The sequence below is a fragment of the Spermophilus citellus genome (assembly GCF_964194105.1).
Source record: "Spermophilus citellus genome assembly, chromosome: 15".
In the NCBI taxonomy this organism is placed as follows: domain Eukaryota; kingdom Metazoa; phylum Chordata; class Mammalia; order Rodentia; family Sciuridae; genus Spermophilus; species Spermophilus citellus.
Genome location: NC_138195.1, coordinates 59,084,664 through 59,112,256, shown reverse-complemented (window position 1 = coordinate 59,112,256; position 27,593 = coordinate 59,084,664). Strand labels below are relative to the sequence as shown.

Here is a 27,593-nt window from a genome sequence, read left to right as displayed (position 1 = left end):
TCTTTAAAAAAAAAATCCCTCAGCAACTTAGAATAGACCTTGTCTCAAAATAAAAAATTAAAATGACTGGGGATATTACTCAGTGGTAAAGCACCCCTGGGTTCAATCCACAGTACAAAAAAAAAAAAAGTCAGAGTTGAATTGTTACTGTGTTAGTTTTGTTTTTGTGGATGAGGTGAAAGCCCCTCAGAGGGATGAAGAGCCCAGCCAGAGTCCCATGACTAAGGCACCATCCATCAGGCCCTGAGTGCCTCTGCCACAGCAGTTGTCCTCCCTGGGCCTCAGGGGCAGCAGTTCTACCACACCAGTTGCAGAATTCTTCATGAGTCTTCTAGAAAAGCTTCATCCCCTTTATGGAGACTTCAACTCCTCTACCACCCAGAAGTGTTACTTATCTGTCCACAGCTCTGCCACAGTTGGCTTTTTCTTGTAGTGATTTTCTGTTCATCTCTTTGTGGACAGTAGGTCTGTTCATTATCTCAGATCATGGACTAAGAGGCACTGTGTCTTTCAGGTTACAAACCTGGAGTCTGAAGAAAGCAAGCTGGGTTCAAAATCCCAGCTCTATTAAGGAATTGTTTAAGCATGATCAAGTCACCTAACTTCTCAGGACCTCAACTTTCTCATCTATATAATGGAAATAATTACAGTTCCAAACTCATAGGGTTGTTGAACAGATTATATAAGATAATATGTGAAGTATTTGGCACAAACACTAAAAATGTTGGCTCTTATTTTAGAAATCTTCATAAACGATGAAAGGAGGAAAGAGAACCATGGTTATTTGAGTGCCCACTGTATTTCTTGTTTAATTCTCATGGCAGTTTTGTGAAAAGGTAATGTTCCCCATTTAAGGATAAGGAAACAACTGGAAAGGTTCCATCACATCAGTTGTAACAAGCAGCACCTGGCCTAATGGACTCTAAAGTTTAACCTCCTTCCATGACTTTATTCTGTCTCCAACTCCTTATCTATTTGTCATTGAGCTTTGATAAATTTTACTTATCTCTTGCATATTTTTTCTAACCTCTGACTTCTCCTTTTGCTTAATTATATTTTATCATGAAAACACTCTTGTATAGCCCAATTCATCAGTCTTGGCTCTGATAGAATACTTAATCTCTTCAATAGTCAGAAATGTATCACCTCACCAGAGCTAAGCAAACATGGTTCTGCTCCCTTTAGAAAGTTGCCACAGGTTCAGGGTTTACTCTATGCCCAATAGCAGCTTACTAGTGTGGGGTATTGGCTAATCCATCTCCACTTGAGCCAAGCCCTGTACCTGCCTTCTGACATATTTCTCATCACTCCCAGTCAGTTTCCAGGTGCTCTGCTCTTTCTGTTACACTTCTGTGTCTCTATATCAAACAGGTCCCAGTTTTAGGAAACCTCGCCATGTTCTCTACTTGAATCTCTGTAATCTTTAGGGTCAAGCCTTCATCCTGGGAAGTTCTCATGCCCCACCTCCACCAAGAAAGATTAGACGACATTCTAGAGCAATTCCCTTCTTTATCCTTTAACTCATCTACACATCCATCTTCCTTCCTTCCTTCCCTCCTTCCTTCCTTCCATCCATCCATCCATCTGCACAACTGCCCATCATTCTTGAATGTCCATGTATATCACAGCATATCCCATGATATTCGGTTTGCTTGAGGTTTTTGAGGGCAGAGACCTGCCATGCTGGACTATGCACAGTAGCTTTAGTGGGGACGGCTCAAAGTACATGTTCAATACACATTTGACAGATAAATGATGAACAGAAAACAAAGAAATGGTTCAAGCTAATGTACTAAATAGTCCCTCTCCTGTAGGTTTTTCACAGATTAAGCTTTTAAAATAGTTTGAGCCTATTTCTGAAATATCTAGTCTTACCTACTGAATGATTTTTTAAATTTTAAACTTGATTTTGTAATGATGTGAGAATTGCCACTTTGTTTGAAAATTTAGTAGCACATATCTGATTCTAACACATTTTTATTGGTATTTTTCCTCATTTATTCTATAAAAGGAGATTGTCATGAGTTCCAAATTAAATTTGTGCATGCATGGGTCTTTCCATCCAGGAAATAATCTAGCTCCTCATTTATTTCTTCTTTTTTTTTTTTAAGGAAAAATTTTTTTTTTAGTATTTATTTTTTAGTTATTGGTGGACACAACATCTTTGTATGTGGTGCTGAGGATCGAACCCGGGCCGCACGCACGCACGCCAGACAAGCGCGCTACCGCTTGAGCCACATCCCCAGCCCCTATTTCTTCTTTTAAGTCTTCATAATTTTCTTTGACTAATTATTTTATGTCCCAAGTTGAATTAATACCTTTGCATTTAATGGATCTTACTTTGTAAAAAGATTTCCATCCATTACACTAGGAATGCTCTGTGTTGAAAAAGGACTTAGTACTTTTCTCTAGCAATGGTCCTCAAACATTAGAATCACAAGGAGGATTTGGTAAAACACAGGTCATCAAGTTGTACACTCTGAGTTTCTGATTCACAGATTGGGAGTAGGGCTCAGAGATTTCTATTTCTAGCAAGTTCTCAGATGATGTTGAAGCCACTGGTCCTGAAACCACACTTTAAGAAACAGTTCTGGCAGGGCACAATGTCACACACCTGTAATCCCAGTGGCTTGGGAGGCTGAGACAGGAGAACCGTGAGTTCAAAGCCAGCCTCAGCAATTGCGAGACTCTAAGCAACTTAAACTCAGTGAGACTCTGTCTCTAAATAAAATACAAAATAGTGTGAGGATGTGGCTCAGTGGTTGAGTGCCCCTGAGTTCAATCTCAGGTACCAATAAAAAAAAGAAAGAAACAGTTCTGATTCCTAAACATAACTGAAGATTAGAATAGCCCAAATGGGACATCCTACAAGATTTTGCTTCTGTAGGTCTGGAGTAGGTCTGGGATTTATCTTCTCTCTAGTTTTTAAGGTTCCCTACATGATTGTGATGCTTTGCCAGACTTGCAACTACTCAGGTGCAGGTTCAAATGTGAGGGGGTTGACTTTCCAATCTGTCTTACTTGTATTTTGGATAAAATTTTCAGTTTATCTTTGCAGCCTAACAGAAGTCTTTCTGAGTCTAGACCCTGACATTCTGGCTTTATCAGCAAATTTGACAAGACTCCTTTTGGTGTCTTCTTACAAGTTGTTGACAAAAAATGATGACCAGAGGGTTGGGGTTGTAGTTTAGTGATATAGAGCACTTGCCTGGCACACGAGAAGCCCAATTCTGAGGCAGGTTAACCAACCAAGCTTGGCTTTATCTGATAGATCACCTACTTCTCTTTTCTTTACCTTGTTCCTAAGAATATCAATCATTCATTATATTCAAAAAGCATACTCATTTTATTGTGGTTTTTTTCTAAGATAAAAATTAGTGTTACTGCTTGCCTTCAACAATTAATTCTATTGCTTATTGCTTAAGTGGAACTTGTTTTGGTTTTGGTGGTGGTAGGGATTGAACCCAAGGCTTCAAGCATTCCAGGTAATTATACCACTGAGCTACATCCCCAGTCCAGAAAGTGGATTCTAAATTGTGTTCCATAGAAAGCTATGGGTCTCCTAAGCTGTTTCAAGGACCACTCATGTTGCCCACTTACTGTGGGTAGGCGGTTTGCTAAGAGTTTTGCATGCATTATCTCAGTTAATCCTTATAGCAGCCTCTGAAGCAGGTAGTGTGGATGAGGAAACACTCAGAAAAGATAAGCCCTTCTTCCAGGTTCACACCAAGCCTGAAGCAGCCCATCTACGTCTCTCAGGGCAACTAGATCTGAAGGGAATCTGCTTCCTAGCTGTCTTCCCTAATACTAGACCATCACATTGCTGGACTGTTTACTCAAAATACATTTTTGAAAATCGTTTTTTTGGGAGGTTTCTTGGAGAGAGGCAGCAGGGATAGTAGAAATCTATCATTCTTTTATAAGTCTCAAACATAAACTGTGGCTTATCACAAATTATCCAAACTATATTGCTGTTAGTTGATGAATAGTAGCGATTTGCATAGGTATAACAGCATTTTCAGTAATTACCAATCAACACCATATAAGAGGGGGAATGACTAACTTACTGGCTCCCTTTTACAGATGTGGAAATCAAGACACAGAGCGACCTAGTAAGTTGGTTTAAAGTCATTCAGTTAACTTTAGAGCAGGAAAGAGAATTCAGCAGCATAAGAACCCAAGAAGTTTTTGTTTGTTTTATAATTTACTGTCATGGGGAAAAGTTTTATTTTGTTTTGCTTTTTCCTTGGAGTAACTGTAATGAGTTCTCCTTTCTGATTTGAAAGTAATTTACTGTGTTTCTCTTTTTGCCCTCAAACTGGCTACCCAGCCAGTCACTGCAGCTCTGTTATTCTTCATAATCAGCATGCTTGCTTTTTCCTCTTCTGATAATCTGGTGCTATTGTCTTAACTTTCACCTCTACTTCCCTTAGTTGGACCCCACCCCAAGTCTCTCCCAGAAGAAGCAGCCTATGGAAGAATGAGGGAGTGAAAGGCCAGTAGCCAGGAACATTGAGTATCTTATAGTGCTGTGTCTTTTCAATTTAAAATAATTCACTTCACATTTCAAGACACCATATAGAACTTATAGGGATACCAAAAAATTCTCTAATTTAGCCAGTGAACTTAAGGAAACTGACAGAATACCAAAGTCTTATAAACATGGTAGACACAGAGGAAAGGGACACTCCCGCATTCCATGATTTATACCCTCTCTGGTTTCATCCTCTTCACAGCTCTAAGGTAGGGATTTACAGATGGGGACAGTGAGGCTCAAAGTGCTTTAGTAACTCACTTAGGGTTCAAAGCCAGACTGAGGTGGAATCAGGAATAGGACCTAGGACAAAGTTCAGACCTAAGGCTTTTTTCCGACTAGACCTGGTCTCCAAGTCAAAACAACCTGAAAGGTTTCCCAAGCAATTATGAGGCCAACTTGTGACTCATACATTTGATGCAGGAAAGAATCAGACGCTAAATGTGTAAAATAAGCTATAGACTCTGCCTCCCTTTCCTTGGAAGGTTACAATCAAATGAGCAGGGGAAATAGTTCAATTAACTTTCTTTATGTAATATGAGCATGATTTTGACATTAAGAACAAAACCAAAATCAAGAGCTAGGGATGTAGCTCACTGGTAGAGCCCTTGCTTAGCACATTTCAGGCCCTGGGTTTTATCCCAAGTACAGCAAAACCCAAAAACATCAAAACCTTTCTTCCAGAAATAAAAGAATCTTGATGGCCAGATATGTAGGGATACAGGCAGGAGTTAGTGACCCGCTTGGCCCCTGCCTGCTTGCTTGCATTGCTCTGCATTTGCTCTATATCCCAGTTTCCTACCTTTCTCACAATAGGGCTCTCCATCTTCCATGTGGAAGAGACTGTTCCCAAAAGGCTTCTTGCAGGCTGCACAGACAAAGCAGGTGGTGTGCCATGTCTGCCTCAGGGCATGCATCACTTCCTGGGGGGAAAAATATTGACTCAGGATGGAAAGTTCCTTGGGAGAAATTAAACCAGGCTTAACTTTATCACCAGGTCCCAGCCACTGACTAAGCAGCCATTAGGGAACAGGGCAGAAGAGCCCGGAACCAGGCCTTGGATACACCAAGGGTAGGCAGAGGAGGGAGTTCCTAGTATCCAATGCTTGCTGGGTTCCACGTTCTACGTACTGTTATATAAGCTGTGATGCCTAATCTTCCCATAAGCCTGGGAAGGAGGTCCTGCTTATTACTGCCACTTTACCATAGGGGCATCAAGGGTCAAGGCCACATGCAGGTGAGCTGGCAAGGCCAGGCTATGAAGCAACAACTTGCTTGGCCAAAGTTCTCCCATCACTTCAAGCTGTGTGGCACAGACATATAATCATCTCTTGTTTCAAATTCATTTGCTCCCTGGTTCACTGGTGGCAAACCAACTCCCATTGAGGACAGAAATGGAGTTGTTTTCTCTCTATTATCAGCAACTTCTTGGCTTCCAGTGGGACTTCACAATCTTAGGGAAGGGAGAGGAGGTTGATCAGGGCTGCAGAAAAGACAAGAGTCAGAGGAGAAGAATGTAGTCCACTTACCCCCATGATTTTGGTGTTGCACTTGGCACAGAGTGGGGCAAAGAACTGCTCATAACACCGCTCACAGTAAACATTGTTCTGCTCCTCCACAAAGCACACATCTGCCAAGGAGGTCTTGCAGTAGGCACAGTTGAACTCTTCCGGGTGCCAGGAGCGGCCCATGGCTACCAGAAAAGGACCCCTGGGGAGGCAGAGAACAGCACCTAATAGAAACCCTCAAAATTTGGAACCAATATTTCAAGAACCCCAACAATCTTCATACATTTAGCCCATAAATCCCACTTTTGTGGCTGTTCTAATGAAATAATACAAAATTCAGAGAAATCTCTATGCAGAAAGGTGTTCATTGTCCCATCACTTACCATAGAGAGAACCTACCATAGGGAACCGGCTAAGCACATGACTGAATTCAGTTGAACACAGTAATTATAAGAAAAGCAATGACGCTGCTATTGATGGCTAAGATTTATTAAGTACTCTGTGCCAGACACTATTCAAGAATAATTTTGTATTTATTAACTTATAATCTTTAATCCTGTAAAATAGGAACTATTATGATGCCTATTTTGGGGAAGGAAACTGAGGCACAGAGAGGTTAAGTAATGCATTCAAGGCTGCAGGGCCAGGAAGTAGTAGACCCAGGACACAAACTGACAGTCTAGTTCCAGATTAGTAGTCAGAACACTGGGACTATAAGGAAAATTTTGTGTTCTATTTTTACTTTTCCATGTTTTCTAATTATTCTATACAAAGTATATGATACTTTATTTTTAAATAAGAGGGTTGAGTGTGTGGTTTAATGGTAGCACAAGGCTCTGGGTTCAATCCCAAGCGCGCGCGCGTGCGCGCGCGCGCACGCACGCACGCGCACACACACACACACACACACACACACACATATATATATTTGTGTATATATATATATATATACACACATAATACATACTGTATACAAACATAAAAAGAAGAGCATATTTTTCATATATGCAAGCTCAGATCACAAACATATTAACATACTATGTTCAAACAAGCATCACCTGTGACCCCAGGCTTTTAAGCCTGAAGTGATTTGATTTCAGTCAAGTGCCCACCAATGCCCTGAGCAACACAGGCCTGTCTGTGTCAAGACCCAGAAGCAACCCCAAAGAAAAGCTAGGTCAAAACCAGCACTGTCAGCCAGCTTGCAACATGCCCAATAAACCTACTGACAACAAGACTGGCAATTCCCAGGACCCGGCCTTAGCCCAAGGGAAAGCTCCTGGCACCAGACACCAAGCTGGGAGCTTCACCCACTTACCTCATGGAATCCTCCCAACTCCCCAGGGATGTGGGTGTCACACAGGTATGGAAGCTGAAGCTCAGAGAGAGTCAAACCAGTTGGTGGGCCAGAGGGTTAGAAGGCTGCCCTGCAGTGTAGCTAGCTTTTGTCTGTCCTACACCTGTCCTCCCATCCCCCTCACTGCGTGGCTTAGATCGTGGATAAGCACCTATGTGCCCACCCTTCCAGCACCACAGTGCACCATACCTGATGACGTTGTTGCAGTGGCCACACAGTGGAGTTCGGCTGCTGGCTGGGAAGCGCTCAGCTCTCTGGACGGTACCTCTGGCAAGGGGGGTCACCTGGGGACCTGTCGGAGTATAGGCTGGGGCGCCCCGGGGCAGGGTCTGCTTGCTAATAGACGTAGTACTCTTGCCAGGAGCAAACTTCTGAGAGAAGTTGTCATCTGTCACCCAGGGGGGACGGCTGGCAGACTCTGCTGGGCCCCCGCTATAGGCCGCTGAGGGTGTGGGGTTATAGTTTGGGGCAGGTGAAGGGGTATAGGCTGGAGCAGGAGAGGGGGAATAGGTGGGAGCAGGTGAAGGGGTGTAAGTAGGGGCAGGTGAAGGGGTATAGGCTGGGGTAGGAGAGGGGGTGTAAGGAGTTGGAGTGTAATTGGCCCCTGGGGATGGGCTGTAGGTAGATGCAGGCACTGCAAACCAAAAATACCAAAATAAAAATGTGTCAGGTGTTTCTTTCCCCTTCTTCTCCCGCTCCCCCAGCCAGAGAACTGCAAAAGGTGACTTTAATGTTACAACAGTACAGTGTTTTATGGAAAATATGTTCCTGAACTTCTTGATGCCCCAGATTTTAATTCTCAGCAAAGGAGCCCAGGGAAATAAAGAGTGAGCAAACTGCAGCAGAGCCCTGGGGAGCTTAGACAGGGCTGGGAAAGGATGTAACTATAAATAATTGCAGCTGTGCAGGGTGGGGCTCCACCACAGCTTGGCTGCCTAAGCCCCACTGAAGGTGGGGAGTAGGGGTAGAGGGTACCTGGGCCAAGACAAGGGTGGGAGTGTGTCAGTTCAGCCTGGACTTGGGGATGCTCTCAGTTGCCACCAGTGATTTGACTACAGCATGTGTTTCAACCAGCATGCTTGGTGTACCTGGATCTAATCCAGCCTTCCTAGCAAAGCAGATGACCCAGCAGCTGGGTTTTCAAGTTCAGGTTTCAGGTTTAGCTACAAAATCACTTTCTTTGAAAAACAGCTTAGCTTGATTTGTATTGGGGAGGGGGGTTCCATTTTAGTTTGATGGGAGTCTTAAAAGAGTCACTAAGAGTCAGCCTAAGCAGACAATTTTGGTATGATGCATGCAGCCCAGGTCTAGCTGCTCACTTGGACCTGGCTTCCCCACATCACTTTGGTGCAAACTAAGAGCATTTGAGTGATACCCTAGTTGTTACTAAGGAAATTTGAGCATGGGGAAGAGAATGTGCTGTCCTACTTTTGGAATCCTCTCCTGACACTCACTGAGAGCGGAAACACTGCAGGGGCACTGCAGCTGCTTATCAAAAGCCCTCTCACCCTGAGCTCTCAAACCCCAACTTTCTGCTGCCTTGTGCTGTGGAGCCAGCCAGGGTAGACCTAGCTGTGTCCTGTGCTAGGTCCAGCTGGCCTCTTCTTCTGGCAAGGGAGGTTCCCAAAGCCTCACCTCTGCCCAGTCTGCTACTCTGGAAAGCAGGTCATTCCCTCAACCTCAGGAAACATGTCAGGGCAGCCTCCCTCTTCATTCCTGAGCTGAACCTGAATTGGGATGAACTGTGCTTAGAAAGCACCCACTGGGTCCCAGCTGGGCTTGAGACCCTGTTCCTATCTCTGGTCTCTCTTTCTCAACTGGCGCCCTGGGGCTATCTTGTGTAACCTGTGGCCTTTTCAACTTTGCACCTTCTATTCCCGGATGACTGGCTCTTCAGAGCTAAGAAACCTGGAAAATGCACATACTACCCTTGCTGGGGGTGGGTAGGGACCATGCTTATGATAATGGTGTATGAAGGGCCTGCCCAGAGACGTACTGGGATTGATGTGGGCTTCCAATGGAAGAAGCTTCTCCATACAGAACCTTCCTCCCACTTACAAAGGGGCTGGATTAGGCATATAACACAGAGTGGGAGTGAATCCTCAAATTATCCCCCTTTACACTTAAAGTCAGTAGGACTCAGGCAGAGTAAGTGGCAGCATGCAACTCTAAAATCTTTCTTTCAATACCTCAAGCTGCCTCTATAAAGAACACAAGTCTAATTTCCAGAAAATCTTAGTGTGCCATATCACTGTGGAATCACTCCCAATGTGGAGGAGACCCCATGCTCTGGCACATAGCACAGCTATGAAGATCCTGGCTTCAGGCTAGGGGTATAGCTCAGTGGTAGAGCTCTTATCAATCATGAATGATTCCCAGCACCACCAAAAGGAGGAGAAAAAAAAAAAGCATCCTGGCTTCCTGTCCTAGCTCTACTATTTCCTGACTGTGCATCTTTGGGCAAGTTCTTCCAACTTCTCTGGGCCTCAGTTTCCTCATCTAAAAACAATGATGACTGGATGCAATGGTGCATGCCTGTGATCCCCAGTTACCTGGGAGACTGAGGAAGGAGGATCATGAGTTCAGGCCAACCTGGGCAACTGAGTGAGACCCTTTCTCAAAATAAAATAAAACGCATTGGAGATGTGACTCAGTGGTAGAGTGGCCCTGGTTCAATCCCCAGTTCCACACCAAGAAAAAAGAAAAGTAATAATTCTTAGTACTTACAGGATTATTATGAGGTTTAAGAGAAAATAAGAAACAAAGTGTCCAACCTGCTGGCAGTGTGTGTGTGTTACAAATATGAGGATGGTAAGGTGGTGGTCTCTTGGTGTTAGGGTTAGGAGGTATTGCCAGTTTATCTTGCGGCCTGGTGGTCACCTGGAAAGTCCAGCCCAGGTAGACTATAGGATGGAGGAGGAAAGGGAGATGTGACATTCTGAAGTCAGATAACCTGGAACTTAGCCTATTCACTGGTGGTGGAACATACGTTACCCCTGCATGCCTCACAGGGTATGGTGGTAACCTACAAGAATAACATAATGCATGCATTTTGTAAAGCCCAAATTCAAGGTATTGTCACCTTCCCCAACTTTGCATAGCTCCCTAGTGCGGGAGAAGAGATCTCAAAATACTAGAAGCAAGGGTTACTTGGAGAATAATACCAAGGAAGGAAAGTAGAGAGAGGTAATCTGGTCCTGTTTATTTATCTATTTATTTGTACCAGGGATTGAACTCAGGGGGCACTTGGGAATGGAGCTACATCCCCAGCCCTATTTTGTGTTTTATTTAGAGACAGGGTCTCACTTAGTGCCTTGCCATTGCTGAGGCTGGCTTTGAACTCACAATCCTCCTGTCTTAGCCTCCTGAGCCACTGGGATTACAGGCCTGAGCCACCATGCCTGGCTGGCCCTATTGGCACTGTTTTATTTAATGAGAATCTGTGTAAGATTTCTCTCTTGTTCTCTCCCCCCTTTTTTTTTTTTTTTTGTAAAGTGCTGTTCTCTGCTAAAAAGGATTAAAGAACAAAAGCCCAAATCCTGTGCTGTCCAACCCATAGACTTTTGTGGACTCTGAGCCTCTGAAATGGGGTTAGTCCAAATTGGAAGTGCTAGTATGATACAAGATTTTTTTGAACTCAGTAAAAGAATAGATACTTTATAAAGTATCTCATTAATAATGATTTTATACTGAATATATGCTGGAATTTTGTTGTATTTTGTTTCTTAGCCACAGTCTTGCTATGTTGCCCAGCCAGCCTAGAACTGGATTCAAATGATCCTCCTGCCTTAGCCTCCAGAGTAGCTGGACTACAAGCAAGCACCACTAATGTGCCCAACTGTGAGAAATTCTGAATGTAGTGTTAAATAAAACATATTTAAACTAATTTCACCTGCTTTCTTTTACTTTTTATAATTCATTGCAGTACTGTCTCTAATATTCAAGGGCACTAGCTTTACATTGACTAATGTGATTCAAACATACAAAGATTTAGCTCCCAAGGATACTGTCTATATTTTTTTATATATATATACTGGGGATTAAACACAGAATTCAAGCATTCTAGGGAAGGGCTCTACAACTGAGCTATAGCCCCAGCCCCCTGCTTTCTTTTACTTGAATATATATATATATATATATATATATATATAGATATAGGTATCCATAGAGATGTAGATATAGATATATGCTTACTAAAAAATTTCTTCCTCTTGTATGGTGCTGTCCTAATAAAAAATACTGGTTACTAAATACTGATGGCTTCCACATGCCAGGCCCTTTGCGTATGTTATTTCATGTAATGCCTTATGCAACGCAAGAAGCAGATAGTATTTGCGTGTCCATTTTACAGATGAGGAATTGAGGCTTGGAGAGCTTAAGTGAAGACCTAGAGGTCATCCAACTAGCGAGCTGCCTAGCTGAAACTGGAGCTCTGGCAGCCCTACCCCTCTGCAGATTCCCGCTTAACCACTCCCTACAAGGTAAAACATGCTTTAGTACACCCTTTCCAAGTTAAGTCCAGCCCTCCCTTCAGCAATTCTAACCCTATTCCCTGTGCCTGGCGGAGATATTCTCTTCCTCGCACCGGAAGGTCTTCCAAATTCCCAGAACCGCCCCCCCCCCCCCGCCCTCAACCTTCTTTCTAAAAACCTTACAACAGAGGGAGGCTAAAATCGAGACCTACTTCCTTCACCAAGGCTGCACTGAACCAGGGAAGGGCCCTTCCTCTCGGTGGTGGCTTCGTTCATCAGCTCCCCTCCCCCATCGGGTTCCCTATTCGCTGGGACGAGGGGGTTCCTCGTGGCCTGCCTCGCCTCGCCACCCCCGACGTGCCAGGAGGGACTCCAAATCTCTACTCGGAACCCCGGGGCTGTTGCTATTTTTTCGTGAGGGAATTAAGCCGGTCCAAATTAGAAGGTGATATTTCATCTCTAATTGGCAAGTTCAAAAGGCCCCTATCGCACTCAGCGGCCTGGGGACTATGTAATTAAACAAGGTGTTTTCTGAGTCACTCCGGGCCAGGCCCGGCTCTCCGCAAGCGGCCGGTTGCCGCCCGGCCCGCGGGCCCATGTGGCTGTCCCCTGGCCCGCGGTCCCATTCGCCCACGGCGAGGCCGGCCCGGTTCCCGCGCCGCCGCCGCCCCTCCCAGTCCCCAGGTGTTCTTGGGAGCGGACGCCGAGCCTCGGCGCCAGCGATAAGATCCGGGCTGCGAACGCCGCCCTCGGCCGGGAGGAGGCTCCGCGGGGAGCTACGGCGGGGACTCGGCCGCGCGCTCCGGGCCGCGCGGGCACACACTCCCGGCTTCGCCTTGGGCCGCCTGCCAGCCGCCCCCGGAACCCTCTGGGCGGCCGGGCCTCCTCAGGAGAGGGAGGTGGAAGAAGGCCGTCTTCTCCCCTCCAGGCAGGAATGAGTTAACGTCTGCACCGCCTAGAAACGGCGCGGAGGCCCGCGGCTCCTGCACGTCTAGCCTGCCTGGGGCCCCAGCCCGGGAGGGCGCTGCAAAGAGACACGGGGCGGGCCCGCTGTGCTCGCTCCCGGAGCCCGGCCGCCCCCTGGTGGGACTGCGGGGTACAGCCAGCGGCCGGGACTGGGGAGCTACCGCGCGGGGCCGCCCCGGAAGGTGCCAGAAGAGCCTGCCCAGGGCCCCACGGAAATGCACTCCTTGCACCAGCGCAGGGCCTCACCTCCACCCGCCGATTCCCATCCAAACTCCTTTCCAAGTTCCCGCCATGGTTCCCAACCTGCTGAGGGTCAGCCACTTCAGCCCACTCCGAGATTTTTCTCCCTTTCAGCCCAGTCTAAAATGTCCCTTCATCCAGTGATGTTTTAACTTAGGTGTTTTCTGTCCCTCTGCCAGGCACCGTGCGAGGGGCGCCATTTCATTCCTAAAACACGAGGTGTACTAGTGTCACTACCAATTATCAAATGAAAAAGTTTAGGTCTGAGAGAGGAGGTAGTTTGCTCGCAGTAGCAGCCCTGGAGTAGGATGCTAAAGCGCGTCCACGCCCATACCCAACACTGCTGAGGAAGCTCTGTTTTAACAGAGAGCTGAGCCTGCCATCTCTGCCCCACGCACCAAGTTCAAGCTATTCCAAGCAAGACCTTGCTTACCTCCCAGCCTTACCTCCTTTACGCTCCAGTCTCAGAGAAAAATTCACTGGGATGGGGTCTCTTGTGCCTTACTGGGATGTACTTCTGAGTCTAGACTGTGGGTACTCTTCTTTACCCCACGGCTGCTTTGTCAATTCACTCTGTCAATTCACACTCTTTTATGACACATAGAAAACGTTCTCTGTCTTCCTTCCCTCTGCTTCAGAATGACCTACCTCATTCTTTCCAAAACAAGTCCTTAATTATTTCCCTTCATCAATTTGCCATGTGCAAAAATGGTGTGTGTGTGTCAGGTAGCGGAGACCCACCCACATTAAGGGGGAAGCTGCCCATGTGTTGGGGCAGGTGGTAATGTAGAAATCTCAGTACCTTCCTCTCAAGTTTTCAATAAACCTAAAACTAAGAAAAAGTCTATCAAAAAATCATACATGTGTAATTTTGAGGAGAAATGTTTGCATTGTTTTTTTTTAAGTTTCAAGTTCCTTCTTTTTTTGCATTGTTATTGTAAATGCAAAAATCATTAATGCTTTTCATAAATGCAAGATGCGTATAAAGATAAATGTTGAAAACATAATGTTTTAAGAGAACAGTGTGTACTCACCTAAAATTCTGTCTCACCCATCTGTGGAATGGGCACCAAGGGATCACTCTAGGAACACCTGGGACCCATTGCACTGTGTACACAGCTGCTAAAGTATAGAATACAAGCTCACAGCCTCTTTGTTGCCCACTGCTTGTGTCTTCCTTTCCAGTGTATGTGAATTTATTTGTTCCATCATTTTCTATTCCATTACTGAGCATTTCCACTGTGCCCTGCCTAACTCAGGGGCATGTAAGGGAGAAAAATCCTTCTTCCCTGCCCTCCTGGAGTTCAGAGTCTGAATCCAACAGGAAGGAGGGGATGGTGACTAAACTCAAAGCCTGGATGCTGGCAGCACATTCTATACACCAGGGAACAAGGGACATCCCTTCGATCTGAGAAGAGCCCTTAGGTCCTTTGAGCAAGGGTTGGTCTTTGCACTTCTGATTCCTTGAGTCCTTGTCCAAGCTGGACAACCTCCCCTCCCACTCTGTCTCTCACCTGGTTGGTAGACAGAAGGCCGGATGCTGGCAGTGGTGACAACTCGGGGCTTGGGTGCAGGGGCAGCTGGACCCTCACTGTAGCTCGTATGGGCAGTTGGTGCTGGAGAGGTAGCTGCTGCAGGGCTGCAGGTAGAGGCCTGGGGTCTGGAACCAAGAGGGGAAGTGTTATAGCAAGAAGGACAGTCCCATCTGGGTCCTGGGACCTGCAGCCATAGCAGGTTGGTTCCTGAACCTTTAGGATCCTCTATGAGGAGGAAAACCGATAGAGATGTATGCCAGAGGCTGTGAAAGAAAAGCCAGGGGAATCTTAAAGGGGAGAAAACTGCTCCCTGTAGCTAGTGCTATTGTCTTTGGAGAGAGGGAGAAAGCCATCAACCAGACCAGAGGACATTTGGAAAACCTTCACCTCCCTGGGTCCTCTGACCACCTGGCCTCCTCTTTTACTCTTTTCCGTTTTTGCTGCAGGGAGCAATAGTCTCAGGTTTTTTAAGCAATAATGCTCCAGCAAGTGCTCTAAGAGGCCCCCAGCAAATCCCCCCAGCAAACATTCCATTTCCATACAGAATTCCTGTTGTCTTCTCCCACTGGGTTAGCTGTCAGTAGGCCCAGAGCAGCCTCTTCCCACATGCAGCCCAGGAGCTGTGGAACCAAAAATGTGTCCTAGTTCACTGCTCTCAGAAACAGATGTTCTTGTCCTCTCCTCTTGAGGAGTTGAAGGCTTTGAGAACTGCCAGAGTTTAGTGCTTGTTGAACTTTGATCCAATGGTTCCCAGCTTCATTTGTTAAGAACTTTTTCTTCATTTAAAATTAATGAACACCTTGCTGTCTGCATGCGTCTTACAGATCCTAAAGGGGACAGGTGAACACACCCATTGCCAATTGGTCTTTGGTGAGGGTGCTGGAGAAGAGAGACCCTGGAAGTATACCCCCCACCCCAGCTTATAGCTTCCTGCATTCCTTCCATCTGTTCCCCTTGGGCCCAGGGCCTACCCATTCTTGCTTGGCAGAATTGTAAGATGAGGGAGTGCCCTAGGATAAGAACCTGCTACCAAGCTCCTTAGTAGATCCAGGAGAACCTGTGGGGCTGCCCCCAGACAAGGCAAATGTAAAAGGATGCTCAGAGAGCCAGCATCCCAGACTTGGGGGCTATTCACAATTTCCCTGTCACCATGCCAAGTTTCTGATAGATTGAGGCCATTGTCTCCTTTCCCTGGCCTGCCTACCCTTCTGTGAACAGATCTCTGTGCCAAGACCAGCAAAGTAGGGGCCTCATCTGCAAGAGGAAGAGATGGTTTTAAAGGAGTTCTCAGCTCACTGTGGTTGGACAAGGCCACAGGTCAGTGGTTCTGAACCAGGCTCTCCCACAGTGGTGGACACTCTGCCAGCATCCCAGGAGCTACAGGTTCTATGTCAGGGACTGGGGTGGATATAGGAAACAGAAGCTGAGAACTCCAAAGCCAGGCTCTGATGAAAGGGCTTCTTCTAGTTCTAGCTTCTTCTAGTCCACATGCAAGGAGGGAAGTTAACTGGGCTCAGAATATAACATCATGACCTTTCTGCTCTAGACCAATGCCCTGCTTTCCAAATTCTACCCAGGTCCTAGCTCTCCTGGCAAGACAAAAGAAAGGAAGGATTCACCCTGCTGCAGGTGTCCCAAGGGTTTCAGGTGCTCTGTGGTGGGCGAGTCTGGGACACAGAGGCCTGGAACCTGGTGCTGAAGCTTGCCCTTTGGCAGGGGCAGGATATAAAACTGGATTGCCCCTGGGCTCCAGCATCTAGTACTCCTCCATCCAAATTGGGTGGTTTCTTCCCACTCAACAACAGGGATATTTCTTACTTCAAAATTTCTTTGTGTAGGTAGCAAGGCCTTTATGCAAAGAAATTCTGGCTTGGAGAGGGGAAGTGGGTTGCTAACCATTCCCCAGGAAACTGAGAGAAAACCACCCCAGAAGCCCTGGCCCAAGCTCACCCCTAAGGCTTGAGACAGGCTGGGAAAAAGCTGGGCTTGGTATTGTGAAGCCTGGGGTAGGGACAGCAGACAGGCCTGTGGGTCACTTCACATCCTAAGGCTGCACCATGGACTTTTACACTCTGACCCAGGGAGGCATGTACTCCTCAGCAAAATCCCGGGGCAGGGGCACATGGAAAACTAGGAGAGCTGGGGTCTTAACCCAAACACCAACTGCACAGCTCCAGGAAGTCCCAAAAGAGAGCTGGGCTAACCCCTGCTGTTGCACTCACTGTTGGCTCCAGAGTAACTTGTCCATCCCACCTCTTCTGCCTCCCTGAAACCCCCCTGCTTTGGTTTCTGCTTGATGGGTATCCAGGAGGGCAGGTTGGGGTGGAGGAACTTGAAGTACTTGTATCCTTTTTATGTGCTAGGTGTTTCATATACACTTTTTCCATCACGACCCCATAAATACATGTGTTGTTTTGAACTTTTTTTTTTGTACTAGGGAATGAACCTGGGGTGTGTGTGTGTGTGTGTGTGTGCGCGCGCGCGCGCGTATGGGGGATGTTTAACTGAGCCACATTCCAGCCCTTTTCTTCTAATGTTTTTGAGACAAGTTCTTGCTAAGTTGCTGAGGGTCTCACTAAGATGACTATAATCAAACTTATGATCCTCCTGCCTCATCCTCCCCAGTCACTGGGATTACAGGTGTGCACCACTATGTTCTGCTTATTTTAAACATCTTTACAGATGAGGATAATGAAGTTCAGAGAAGTTCAGTCACTTTCTCAAGGTTACAGACAGAAGGTAATGGAGCAGAAATTTAAGTCCTACTACATACATCAGGTGTCTCTGAAGTTAACATGCTTCTCTATCAAGAGAAGAGAGGGGAGGGGATGTGGACAAGTAGCAGCTTAAGTATTTGGTCAAATCTGACTTGTTTTCTGTACCCAGCTCAATATTCCTTCCTCCAGGGAGCTTCCTTAATCTCCCCAGCCCTTTGGAACAACTTTCATTCTTCATTAGCTGAGTTCCAGGAACAGGACTTTTTTTTTTTTTTTGTACTGGGGATTAAACCCAGAGGTGCTTTACCACTGAGCCACATCCCCAGCACTTTGTTTTTTATTTTGAGACAGGGTCTGACTAAGTTGCTTAGGGCCTCACTAGTCACTTGACCTTGGCCTGAAGTTTGTGATTCTTATACCCCAGCCTCCTGAGTTACTGGGATTACAGGCATGTGCCACTACCCAGCAACAAGGACCATCTATACAGTTCACTTCGTCATCTCTGTGTGTGCACAGTTTCGTTGGTGCGTGAGACTTTTTACCTTTGTGACTAGAGGTGTGTTCCTGGATGGCAGGGCAATGTTCCTGCCTCTCTTCTTAGCCACAGGTGGAGCAGTCCCCTGAAAAGCCCCCCAGCTTCCCCCTTCATACTCTGTACCATACAGTGTTGGCTTTCTTGGGAGACCCCAGGGCCCTAAACACCATGGATCCCAATGCCCACAGATGTATCCAGGGTGGGGCCTTTCCTTCTGCCCTTTCTCTTCGTCAGGGCCACACCTGTAGGCTGGTTACCTTGGACTGTCCGCAGGGATCGAGGTAGGGGCTGCAGCAGAGGCGGTGGCAGCGTGGGCAGTAGCTGTGGCCAGGGGTGGCGAGGCTGCCCTAGGAGAGGCGGCAGCAGGCGGCTGGGCAGAAGCGGGCAGCAGCGGGGTGGAGGCCTGGCTGGTGCACACTGGAGCATGCTCAATAGGGGTGCTGATGAGGCGGGACCAAAAAAGATAACAAGTCAAGGGGGCCCCAGACCCTGGGGGGGGGCTCTGCATGGGGCAGGTGGGTACAGCTGCAACAGGTGGGTAGAAAGCGACATCAGTACTGCAAATAGAGCAGGATCCTCCAGAGGGTGCATCTTCCAGGTGTAGGGAAAGAGCTCCTCTGGGATCCTGGGAGGAGATGCTCAGACCACGGTAGGGCCTGGTACCATCAAAAACATTCTCAATCCTGGAGGAAAAAACTCCCCCCAAGTTTTTGTGCTTCCTAACTTTCTTTCTCAGCAAAACACAATGTAGTGGAAAAGTAGATTTGATTATCAACAAGTTTCTTCTCCCTTATTGTTTTCCTTTCCCTTTAGTTCATCATTTAGTCAGGGGCATGCATTACCTTCAGAGAGGGATGATACACACACACACAAAAAAAAGCAGAAGTAAGATATGTGGGTGTCAAGGCCTTAAGCTCTAGAGTTGTGAGAAACTGTTCTTCAGGCTCTGAAAGATTCAGGGCACTGACAATACATTTGCAAAATGGATAAAAGGTATCATGCTGGGCAGATCAAGGTTATCTGGACCAGAAGTGGATAAAGTGGATTCAAAGATGGAGGTAACTGTGCCCTTTTAGGGAGTGGCAGAACTTGTGGTAAGGGGACAGGTAGACACCAGAAAGCTCAAAGATCTTCATGCCACTGTGTAATCTAGATACTTAAGTAGATTTCCCACACACCTAAGAAAGACATGGGCCTAGGCCTGAGCACCTGAGTTATAAAGCAGATCTGAAAGGCCTTATAATTTGGAACAAGAGAGGTGACCACTCTGCCAGTGTGGACCTTTGTGGCCACACAGAATGGGAATATTCTTCAGCCAGGACAGGTAGACCGGATGCCCAGATGTCTCAACTCTGAATGCCTGGGCATCTTGTAAATAACTCTTTCCCAGAACCACTCCAGGAAGACAAGAACAGTCTGAGCCTGGGTTTATGGCATTAGATTTCTGCTACCTGTGAAATGAGGTGAAGAATAAAAATTAAATTACAGGAAAGAAAAGAAAAAAAAATTTTTTTTGAGACAGGGTCTCAGTGTGTTGCCCAGACCCGTCTAGGACGGTTGGGCTCAAATGATTCTCCTGCCTCAGCCTCACAGATAGCAGGAACTACAGGTGTGTGCAAATTCACCCAGATCATTCTTTGTTCTTTGATTGGCATTTGTATTTTTAACAACAGTGACAAAAAAAAATGCAAATCTTATAAGTGGGAATAACTCCACCCCCCATGTTACTTGTTGATTGACCTACTAAGTGTCAAGCATTATGTCTTTAATTCCTCATAACACCCCTCTGATCAACTCTATTTAGTAGATGAGGAAATGAAAACAGAGTATTTAATTGCTCAGGGCTCTGAAGCTTACCCTTAGGGACAAAACGATTGAGGGTCATTTTGATTTGAAAACTTAAGCAGAACCTCATGGAGGAAGAAAAGAAAACTCTTCTTGTAATCAGCCGAGTGGAATCTTTCTACAATAAAAGGCACTATTATTATTGGTAATAATTGGAATGAGAGTACTACGCTCTACTGAGTTCTTCCCATAGCATAAGCTTTATCCCATTATTTGTTTTATCCTTTCAATCATCATCAAGTATGATGGGTTTGGTGAGTGTCAATTTACGGATGAGGAGTCTGAAATCTGGAGAGATTGTATCTCTGATAAAACATCACACAGTTCTCAAGTGGCAGAGAAGGGCTTGAGCCCTAATCACTATATTTCTCAAACTTTAAATGCATATGAATCACCTGGGGGATTTTGTTAAAATGCAGCTTCTGGTTGAGCAGGTCTAGAATGGGGCTGAGTTTATGTTTCTAACAAGCTCCCCAGGGATGCTGATGTTACTGGCCCATGGACCACACTTGGAGTAGCAAAGTGCTAGAGAAGTTTGCCCTAGCTAAGAATGCAAGAAGGCCCGATGCTCTTTACCAAAGCATCACCCAATTACTCTACTCCATCTAGTGAGGTATATGAAAGAAAAGAGAATGAAACAGAGTGAAAAGACCAGGGAGGCACAGAAATGGAGAAGCAGCAAAGTTGTGGGTTGACTGCCCCATGAGAAGGAGTCATTTTTCTCAAAAGCTTCATGGAAGGTATCTGGGATGGGCAAGGACATCGGCCATAGTCTGCCTGGGGCCTTCCCCAGGCAGGCCTGTAGCAGTGCCTGCCCCTGGCCCTTTAGTGAGGCCACTTGCCCAATCTCTGTGAAAAATCTTGCTTCTGGAAGCATGCATGTTATGTGACTGCCTCAGAGAAGAAGCTGCAGGCTTTGAAGTCATATAGCTGAGCTGGTTACTCAGTCTGACCTTACAGGATGAACAGGTTGGGAAGGTCAGAGCTGACATAGGACCTGAGACTCCTTGATTTGCCCCACCCCACACTTCCAGTGAACTTCTGGGAATTGAGGAGACCACATAGGATAAGAACAAGGACAATTTCCAGCATGGGCAAATAAAAAGCTGGATTTGCCTATCCCCTTTGTTCCAATTTGCTGTTAGACCACTTTACCTGCAGCTCTCCGCAACCATAGCTCCAAATGAACCCTGTGTTGTAGGGGATAAAGTTGGAACTGAACGTGGACCTTATGAAAATTCATCATTGATCAGCTGATGAGGCATCATTCACATAGATCATAATGTCAACCTGGACCCTGCCCATGCTGCAAAGCAACAAGGTCAGGACTCCCCTGAGTGGTAGTCACAAGGCTAAAAGATGAAATGCAGATCAGCTGGGTGACAGTGTGAACAATTTCACAACCAGCAACCTGATTGATATTATGTCATCATCCAATCAACAGAGATTTTCATACGCCACTATCTTAGTTAACATGAGTAGCATCCATATCCCAATAATGGCAGTCACCTTCTTTTGTACCACCAAAAACAACCACAACCCCCTCCCCCCGTTACCAACAGATCCAAATTGAGTCCAGTAACCATGAACCTCAAGACCCAGCACCACCACTAATACCATCTCATTTCTGCAGAGGAAAGGACCAAGGTCACTACCAGGGATATGGGGGCATGAGCATGAGCCTGCTGCTTGGAGCTTCTTCCTGAGTTGCATCCTATCTAGGACCATTGTTTGCAGACACCGAGCAGCCAGGGCCTAGGGAAGGGAGAGGAGGCAACAAAGAACATTTTAAAGGATCTTGGGTTCTTGTTCCTGCTCAGTTCCTGAATGAAGTTCTGAAATCCCAAAAGGAAGGCATCAGAGAGCAAGCACTGCAGAAAACTTACATGCTTTAGTCCTAAAAACTGCCTGTGAGACCACCTCAAGCTGGTCTAGGATTTTACAGATGCCTCCTACCTTGGTCATAATTCACTTTATTTATTATTTTTTTAGGTTTTGGCATTGGAGATTGAACCCTGAACCTCATGCATTGCTAAGCACATGCTCTACCCAAAAGCTATACCTCCAGCCCCAAGGAGGTATAGCCTACTCTAAATATCTAAGCAAAAGATCAAACTAAACTAAACTAGACTCAAATGTTCACAACTGCATGGGACTATATCTTTTTACATAGCTTGACTCTTGCTTCTACCTGGGCACCATTGAAGAGGAGTGTGACCACCCTTTGTCCTTGCCCTGTTGTGGTGGCCCTTGGTGGGGTCCAGTTTATGTTGTTGTTATTGATGATGGACCTACTATATCTGAAAAGGATGATATTAGTGGTGGTACTGAGTCTTCAGATTCATGGTCACTGGGCTCAATTTGGATCTGCTGGTGATGGTGTGGATATTGTGATTGGTGTTGGTGGAGTGAACAGGGGTGATTGCCATTATTAGAATATTGATGATACTTGTGTGAACTAAGATAGTGGTGTATGAAAATCTGTTGATTGGATGATGACAGAATATCAATCAGGTGACTGGTTGTGAAATTGTGAAATTTAACCCAGCTGATCTGCATTCCATCTTTATAGCCTGGTGAGTACTGCTTAGGGGAATCCTAGCCTATTGCTTTGCTTTTTTGACTTGTGGTCGGTGTGACTTGCACCCCATCAGCTGGAGTGGGAGTGGTGTCCTGAAACCTTTGCTCGCTCCACCTTGTCCTCAGAATACATTAAAAAAATTCATATCCTGAGATTGGAGAGCTGGACCTCCTGAACATGACCTCCTCTGCATTCCCTCCATTTTAGCCCAAATGATTAACTCCCTCTCTTCAGCAACCCTGCTTCCTCTGCTCAGACTGCCTGTGCAGCCCTTCCTATTTGCACACACCCCAATCCTAACCATTCCTGAAGACCACATATGCTGACTCTTCTTTCAGGAAGCCTTCTCTGATCCTCCAGTAGGAGAGACATCTGTCTCTCACCCCACACAATCAATCTTAGGTTGTAGTCACAGACACCATTGTCCCTTTCTAATTCCTTTAGCACCCACTGCAGCTAAACGTCTTGACAGACACCCTCAGATATGGACACTGAATAAGAATATCACTATTGCTTATATCAAATGGCTTCATAAGGACCCCTGGCCTGGGGTTACACGAGACACTGCACATAGGGGCCTGGGGTAGCTGAGAAGTCACAGGCAGGCAAGAAAGCAAATAAGAACCCTCCAGGTCTTCAACTAAGTGGCTCCAACAAGTTGGAGGCCTGGGACAGGGGTCCTAGAGCCTGCCAACTCTGAGTGATTGGCTCAGGTCCTCTGGCAGCCTCAGGATACCCACTGTCTGGGACCTCTTTCTGTTTGGCAGCTCCCTGCTCCATAAGCCACCCTTGGGCCTTGCAAGTCTTCAGTAAAATGTCAGTCAAATATAGTTGTTTTCCAGGAAGAAAGGGGAAAGGTATCCCCCTTTCCTCCCCAAGGTGGATTCCTCAGCCAGAGTGATGTTTACCTGGCCTTTCCCTGGTTTTGGTGTCAGACTGATGGAGGCAAGAAGAGATAGGAGGCCAAGGAGGAACAGGCTGTCAGGGAGCTTTGGGGAGCATCTCAGGGGAGGTTGGCAGGAGAGAGCAGCATCCCTGGCCAGCCCTTCCATGTGAGATTGCTAAGGTCTCCGGAGGCAGAAAGAAAAGGTATGTCGAGATGGTAGGAGTGGGAAAAGGACTCAGGGCATCCAGCCTTATTTGTCAGGGGAAGTTGTCCTCATGTTCTCAGCCTATGATCCCAAGCAGTCAGGGACCAGGCTGATGAGTAGACAGGTGGGTGGGATGGGACAGTGTGAGGCTGCCAGCTCAGCTGGAACCTTTTCAGCTGCTGCTGCTATGGCTGGCCCTTGCTAAATGCTCTGGAATAGTATTGGCTGCTGGTGGGGGCTGGGAGCAAGATCCAGCTGCTTGCCTTCCCTGTTCTCCCATCACCCATACTCTTCTAGGTCTTCTTTCCATCTCCTCTCCCTTGAGCCCCTTTCCCAGCCTTTCAAGTTTCTCCATGAACTTCCCCTTAGTCCCAGAGCCCTTCTCTTGCCCCTTTGGGCTGAGAATGCCTGCTTGTGAGAAGGGCTTGCAACATGCTCTCTGATGGGAAGGGATGGTGGCTCTGCCTTCTGGTTGTAGCTGGGTGTAGGAGGAGAGGCAGGGGGCACAGGTATCCCCCCATTCACACTGCCCCATGGGAGGCTGAGGCTGCCCATGGGGCCACAGCCTGGATTCCTAGGCTGTCTTCCTCCCAGGGTTCCTTAGCCTGGGTGTGGGGTCCATGAGTTAGGAAAGCAGATCTGTTCTGGGTCCCACCTGGAAGGCTGCCCCTGCCCCTCTGCTCACAGTGCCTGTCCTTTCTCTGCCCCAGACACCACCCTCATAGCCCCTCTCAGGGGGACGCACACAGGTACAGCATGACTGGGGCTTGGTTTGGTTAATTTCAAATCCTCTTTATTTCAGAACAAGCATGCTTATATATACAGGAGAAAAAACTATGGAGCCAGCACACACGGTACAGGAAGAGAGTGCCTGCCCCGATCTCACCACAGCCAGGAGGGTCTCTGTCTCATCTATTCTGACTTCTACTTCCTCTGTCAAGAGCCCTGGTCCAGGTTGCCCTGACCTCCAGGGGGCAGCAGAGCAGTCAGCAGGGCCAGGAATCTGGCCTCCTCTCAGGACCTTGATCTATGGTCAGTTTGTTTCAAGATAGCATGAGGCCAGGAACTGAGAGTTTGGGAAAATGAGGAATGGCACATTCATTTTCCTTGTTCTGGGGTGTCATGCCAACAAACCCCATCATGTCCTCTCTGATCTATAACTAAGGGCCTGTGCAGGGGAGCAGAGCTCTGGCTATGTGGGGGTGGTGAGGGTTGCCCTGGGTATGGAGGGTGGGTGCAGAACTGAGTGGGACTGGGCCCCAGTCAGCAACCCTGGGGTGGGTAGAGAGCAGAAGTGCTGCAGTTGGCTACCAGAGGTGCCCCCAGCACAGTTACACATCGTCAAGCATCACCGTGGGGCTCACATGCCAGATCTGTGCAGGGGGAGGTGGGAGAGGGTCCAGCCTGTCAGGGGTCAGGACATTCCAGGCAGCCTTTTAGCTTTTAACGTTAAGGATTTGGGCCGAGAGGCCATGGTGCCAGTTGCGCAACTTGGCAAAACGTGGGCTGTTACGTTCCGTTTCAAACCTTTCCCTGTGGCACAGAGAGAGAGAAAGACAGAGAGACAGAGACAGGGAGAAAGACAGGAAAAGAGAGAGAAAAGAGGAAGAAACAGAGGGGTTAGGGGACGTCTCCACCATTCCCCTGTCTGAAGCTGGGGCAGAGGGATGGGATGAAGGAAGTTGGCCTAGAGAAGCTTTGCCATCCATGGGGTATTCTCTAGGTGGTTAGGCCTGGGTCCAATGGGGAAATACCAGAGTCCTGGGAACAGGATGGAGGGACAAAAGTCCCTCCTTTGAGTGAGTGGGGGCCCATTTAGAAGGGGCCTGACTAGAGGGCAAAGTTGAGGAGGGGGGTCTCCCTGGCCCATGTGGTTAGGGCTGGGCAGGACTGCTTTGGCCATGGGCTCTTGGGACTGAACCGAACAAGCAGGTGGGCCTAGGTCTCTCTCCCCTAGCTGGGCACAGAAAGGGGGGCATCTATCCTTTATGCTGAGGTCTGGTGGGCAGATTTGTCACCTTCCTATGCTGCCCAGGCCTTACCTCACCTTCAGAATCCCTAGAGAGCAGCTGTCACACATCAACTAGTGTCCCTGTCCGCCCAGGCCTAAGTGCAACCCAGGCACACGAGTGCACACAAACACACACATACTCACAAGGCTACTGTCACAGATATAGAGGATCAGACTTCCTGCCACTTCCTACCAGTGGAATCTCTGGGGCTCAACCCACAGTCTGCTCAGCTGAGGGTGCAGTACAGAGCAGGTAAGCAGCAGTCAGAAATGTAGAAGTATAGGACACAGTAATCCAGCATGATAGATGCCAGAATCCTAGACCCTCCTGGCTGGAGAGACCTCCAACATCCTCCAGACCAGAGGTGCAAACTGGTGGCCACGGGGCCACTTCTAGTCATAAACACAGATTGTTTAACCTGTACAGAAATTCAACTAAAATAAAAATAAATAAATAAAACTATGACTGGGGTGTAATTGTGTGTACCATCAGCTTAGCATGTGCATGGTCCTGGGTTCCATCCCCAGCACTGCAAAAAGTACATCAATAAATAAAATTAAAATAAAAAATTAATTGCTATCCATGCCATGGGATGCTACTCAGCAATACAAAAGAACAAATGAACTACGGGTTGAGTAGCCCTTATCTGAAAGGCTTTGGATCAGAATTGTTTCAGATTTCAGATTTTTTTTTATTTTGGAATATTTGCATATACATGAGACATCTTGGGAACCCAAGTCTGAACTAAGAGGAAACTAAGGCCCAGAGATGTGAATGGTCTAAAGCTACATAAAATCCATCTGTTTCATATATACCTTATAACATGGTCTGAAGGTTGAATGTTGGATGAGTGCTCTACCACTGAGCTCCACCCCCAGCCCTTTTCAAAATTTTATTTTGAGACAGAGTCTCACCAAGTTGCCAACACAGGCCTCCAACTTGCCTCACTATCCCCAGTAGTGTATCTGTGTTTTGATTGCAACCTGTGACCTGAGGTCAGGTTTGACATTTTCCACTTGCGGCATCATACTGGTGCTCAAAAATTTTAGATTTTGGAGCATTTCAGATTTTGGATTTTTGAATTAGGGATGCTCAACCAGTAATAGTACACTGAACAATTTGGATAAATTCCCAGAATTATGCTGTTTGGAAAAGAATCCTAAAATGATCACATACTCTATGATTTCATTTATATAACATTCTTGACAAGGATGAAGTGATATAATGGAGAACAGGTAACAGATTAGTGGTTGCTAGAGGTTAAGAGGAGGTGGGCACAGGTGGGCATGGCTCTGCAAAGGCAACAAGGAGTGGTCTTATGGTGACATAATGTTTTGTGTCCTGACTGCAGCAAAGTCACTGATACCACTGATATTTTGGTAAAGTTTTACAAGATGCTATCACTGGGGGAAATAGGGTAAAAGGTACATGGGAGCTTTGTATTATTTGTTAAACTTACAGGTGAATCAGCAATTATCTCAAACTAAGAAGCTTAATTTAAAAAAATGAATTTCTATCACATAAAGAATCAAGAATGTCAACTTTAGGCCCTTAAAGATCAGAAGATATGGCAGTGTTGGTCTTATATTTCTGCAGAGTAACAGTCATCAGTTACTGGTTCCCATGTCCCTGCATCCCCATTTTTCAGAGGTGCAATTTCCCATGTCTGCTTCATGTGGCAAATTCTTGCTGTGCCCCTTCAGCCCTGTATATTGGGTCTTTGTGTAAAAACTTGACAAAAGGGAAGCACAGCTAACAGAGTTGAAAACTACTGGTCTAGTCCAACCTTTCCTTAAACTAAGAGGAAACTAAGGCCCAGAGATGTCCACGTGAATGGTTTAAAGCTCTAGAGAAAATCAGAAACAAACCATGAAATGCTGGGTGTCTTCTTCCCTTGCCTCATACTTGCTTCTCTAAGATCAGTGTGAAGGGGCGAAGACAGCATGAGCAAAAGCCCTCCCTCCGGCAAGGCTCATATAGCTCATACAGCTATATATAATCATGACCATGCTATCGAAACTGTCCAGGACATAAAGGTGCAAAATCAGATGCAGCCAGTAACCTGTAAACTGTCATTTCTAGCCAAGTCTGCTGAGGTTGAGTGACAGTTTGCCATCAGTGAAGGTTCAGTGACAGGGTGAGGGATAGTCCTGGAGCCTCTGTGAGTCTAGTAAGCCTGCCTTGCTTGGTGCTGTGTAGC

The 27,593-nt window shown here is 46.6% G+C and overlaps 1 protein-coding gene across 5 annotated transcripts in view; it reads right to left on the bottom strand.

The window, feature by feature from the left end:
• LDB3 (LIM domain binding 3) overlaps nucleotides 1-27,593 on the bottom strand; it is a 62,608-nt gene that overhangs the window by 9,345 nt on the left and 25,670 nt on the right. For 2 of the 5 annotated variants that reach the window (XM_081267358.1, XM_081267361.1), the window contains 5 exons: nucleotides 18,122-18,304; nucleotides 14,592-14,737; nucleotides 7,589-8,033; nucleotides 6,064-6,244; nucleotides 5,337-5,457 (listed from right to left, as the gene is read on the bottom strand). In XM_081267358.1, coding sequence (XP_081123484.1) covers nucleotides 5,337-5,457; nucleotides 6,064-6,244; nucleotides 7,589-8,033; nucleotides 14,592-14,737; nucleotides 18,122-18,304 — 1,076 coding nt within the window. Of the gene's footprint in view, nucleotides 1-5,336; nucleotides 5,458-6,063; nucleotides 6,245-7,588; nucleotides 8,034-14,591; nucleotides 14,738-18,121; nucleotides 18,305-24,152; nucleotides 24,915-27,593 lie in introns of those variants that run through there. The other 3 variants (XM_081267362.1, XM_081267359.1, XM_081267360.1) reach the window with 2 other exon arrangements.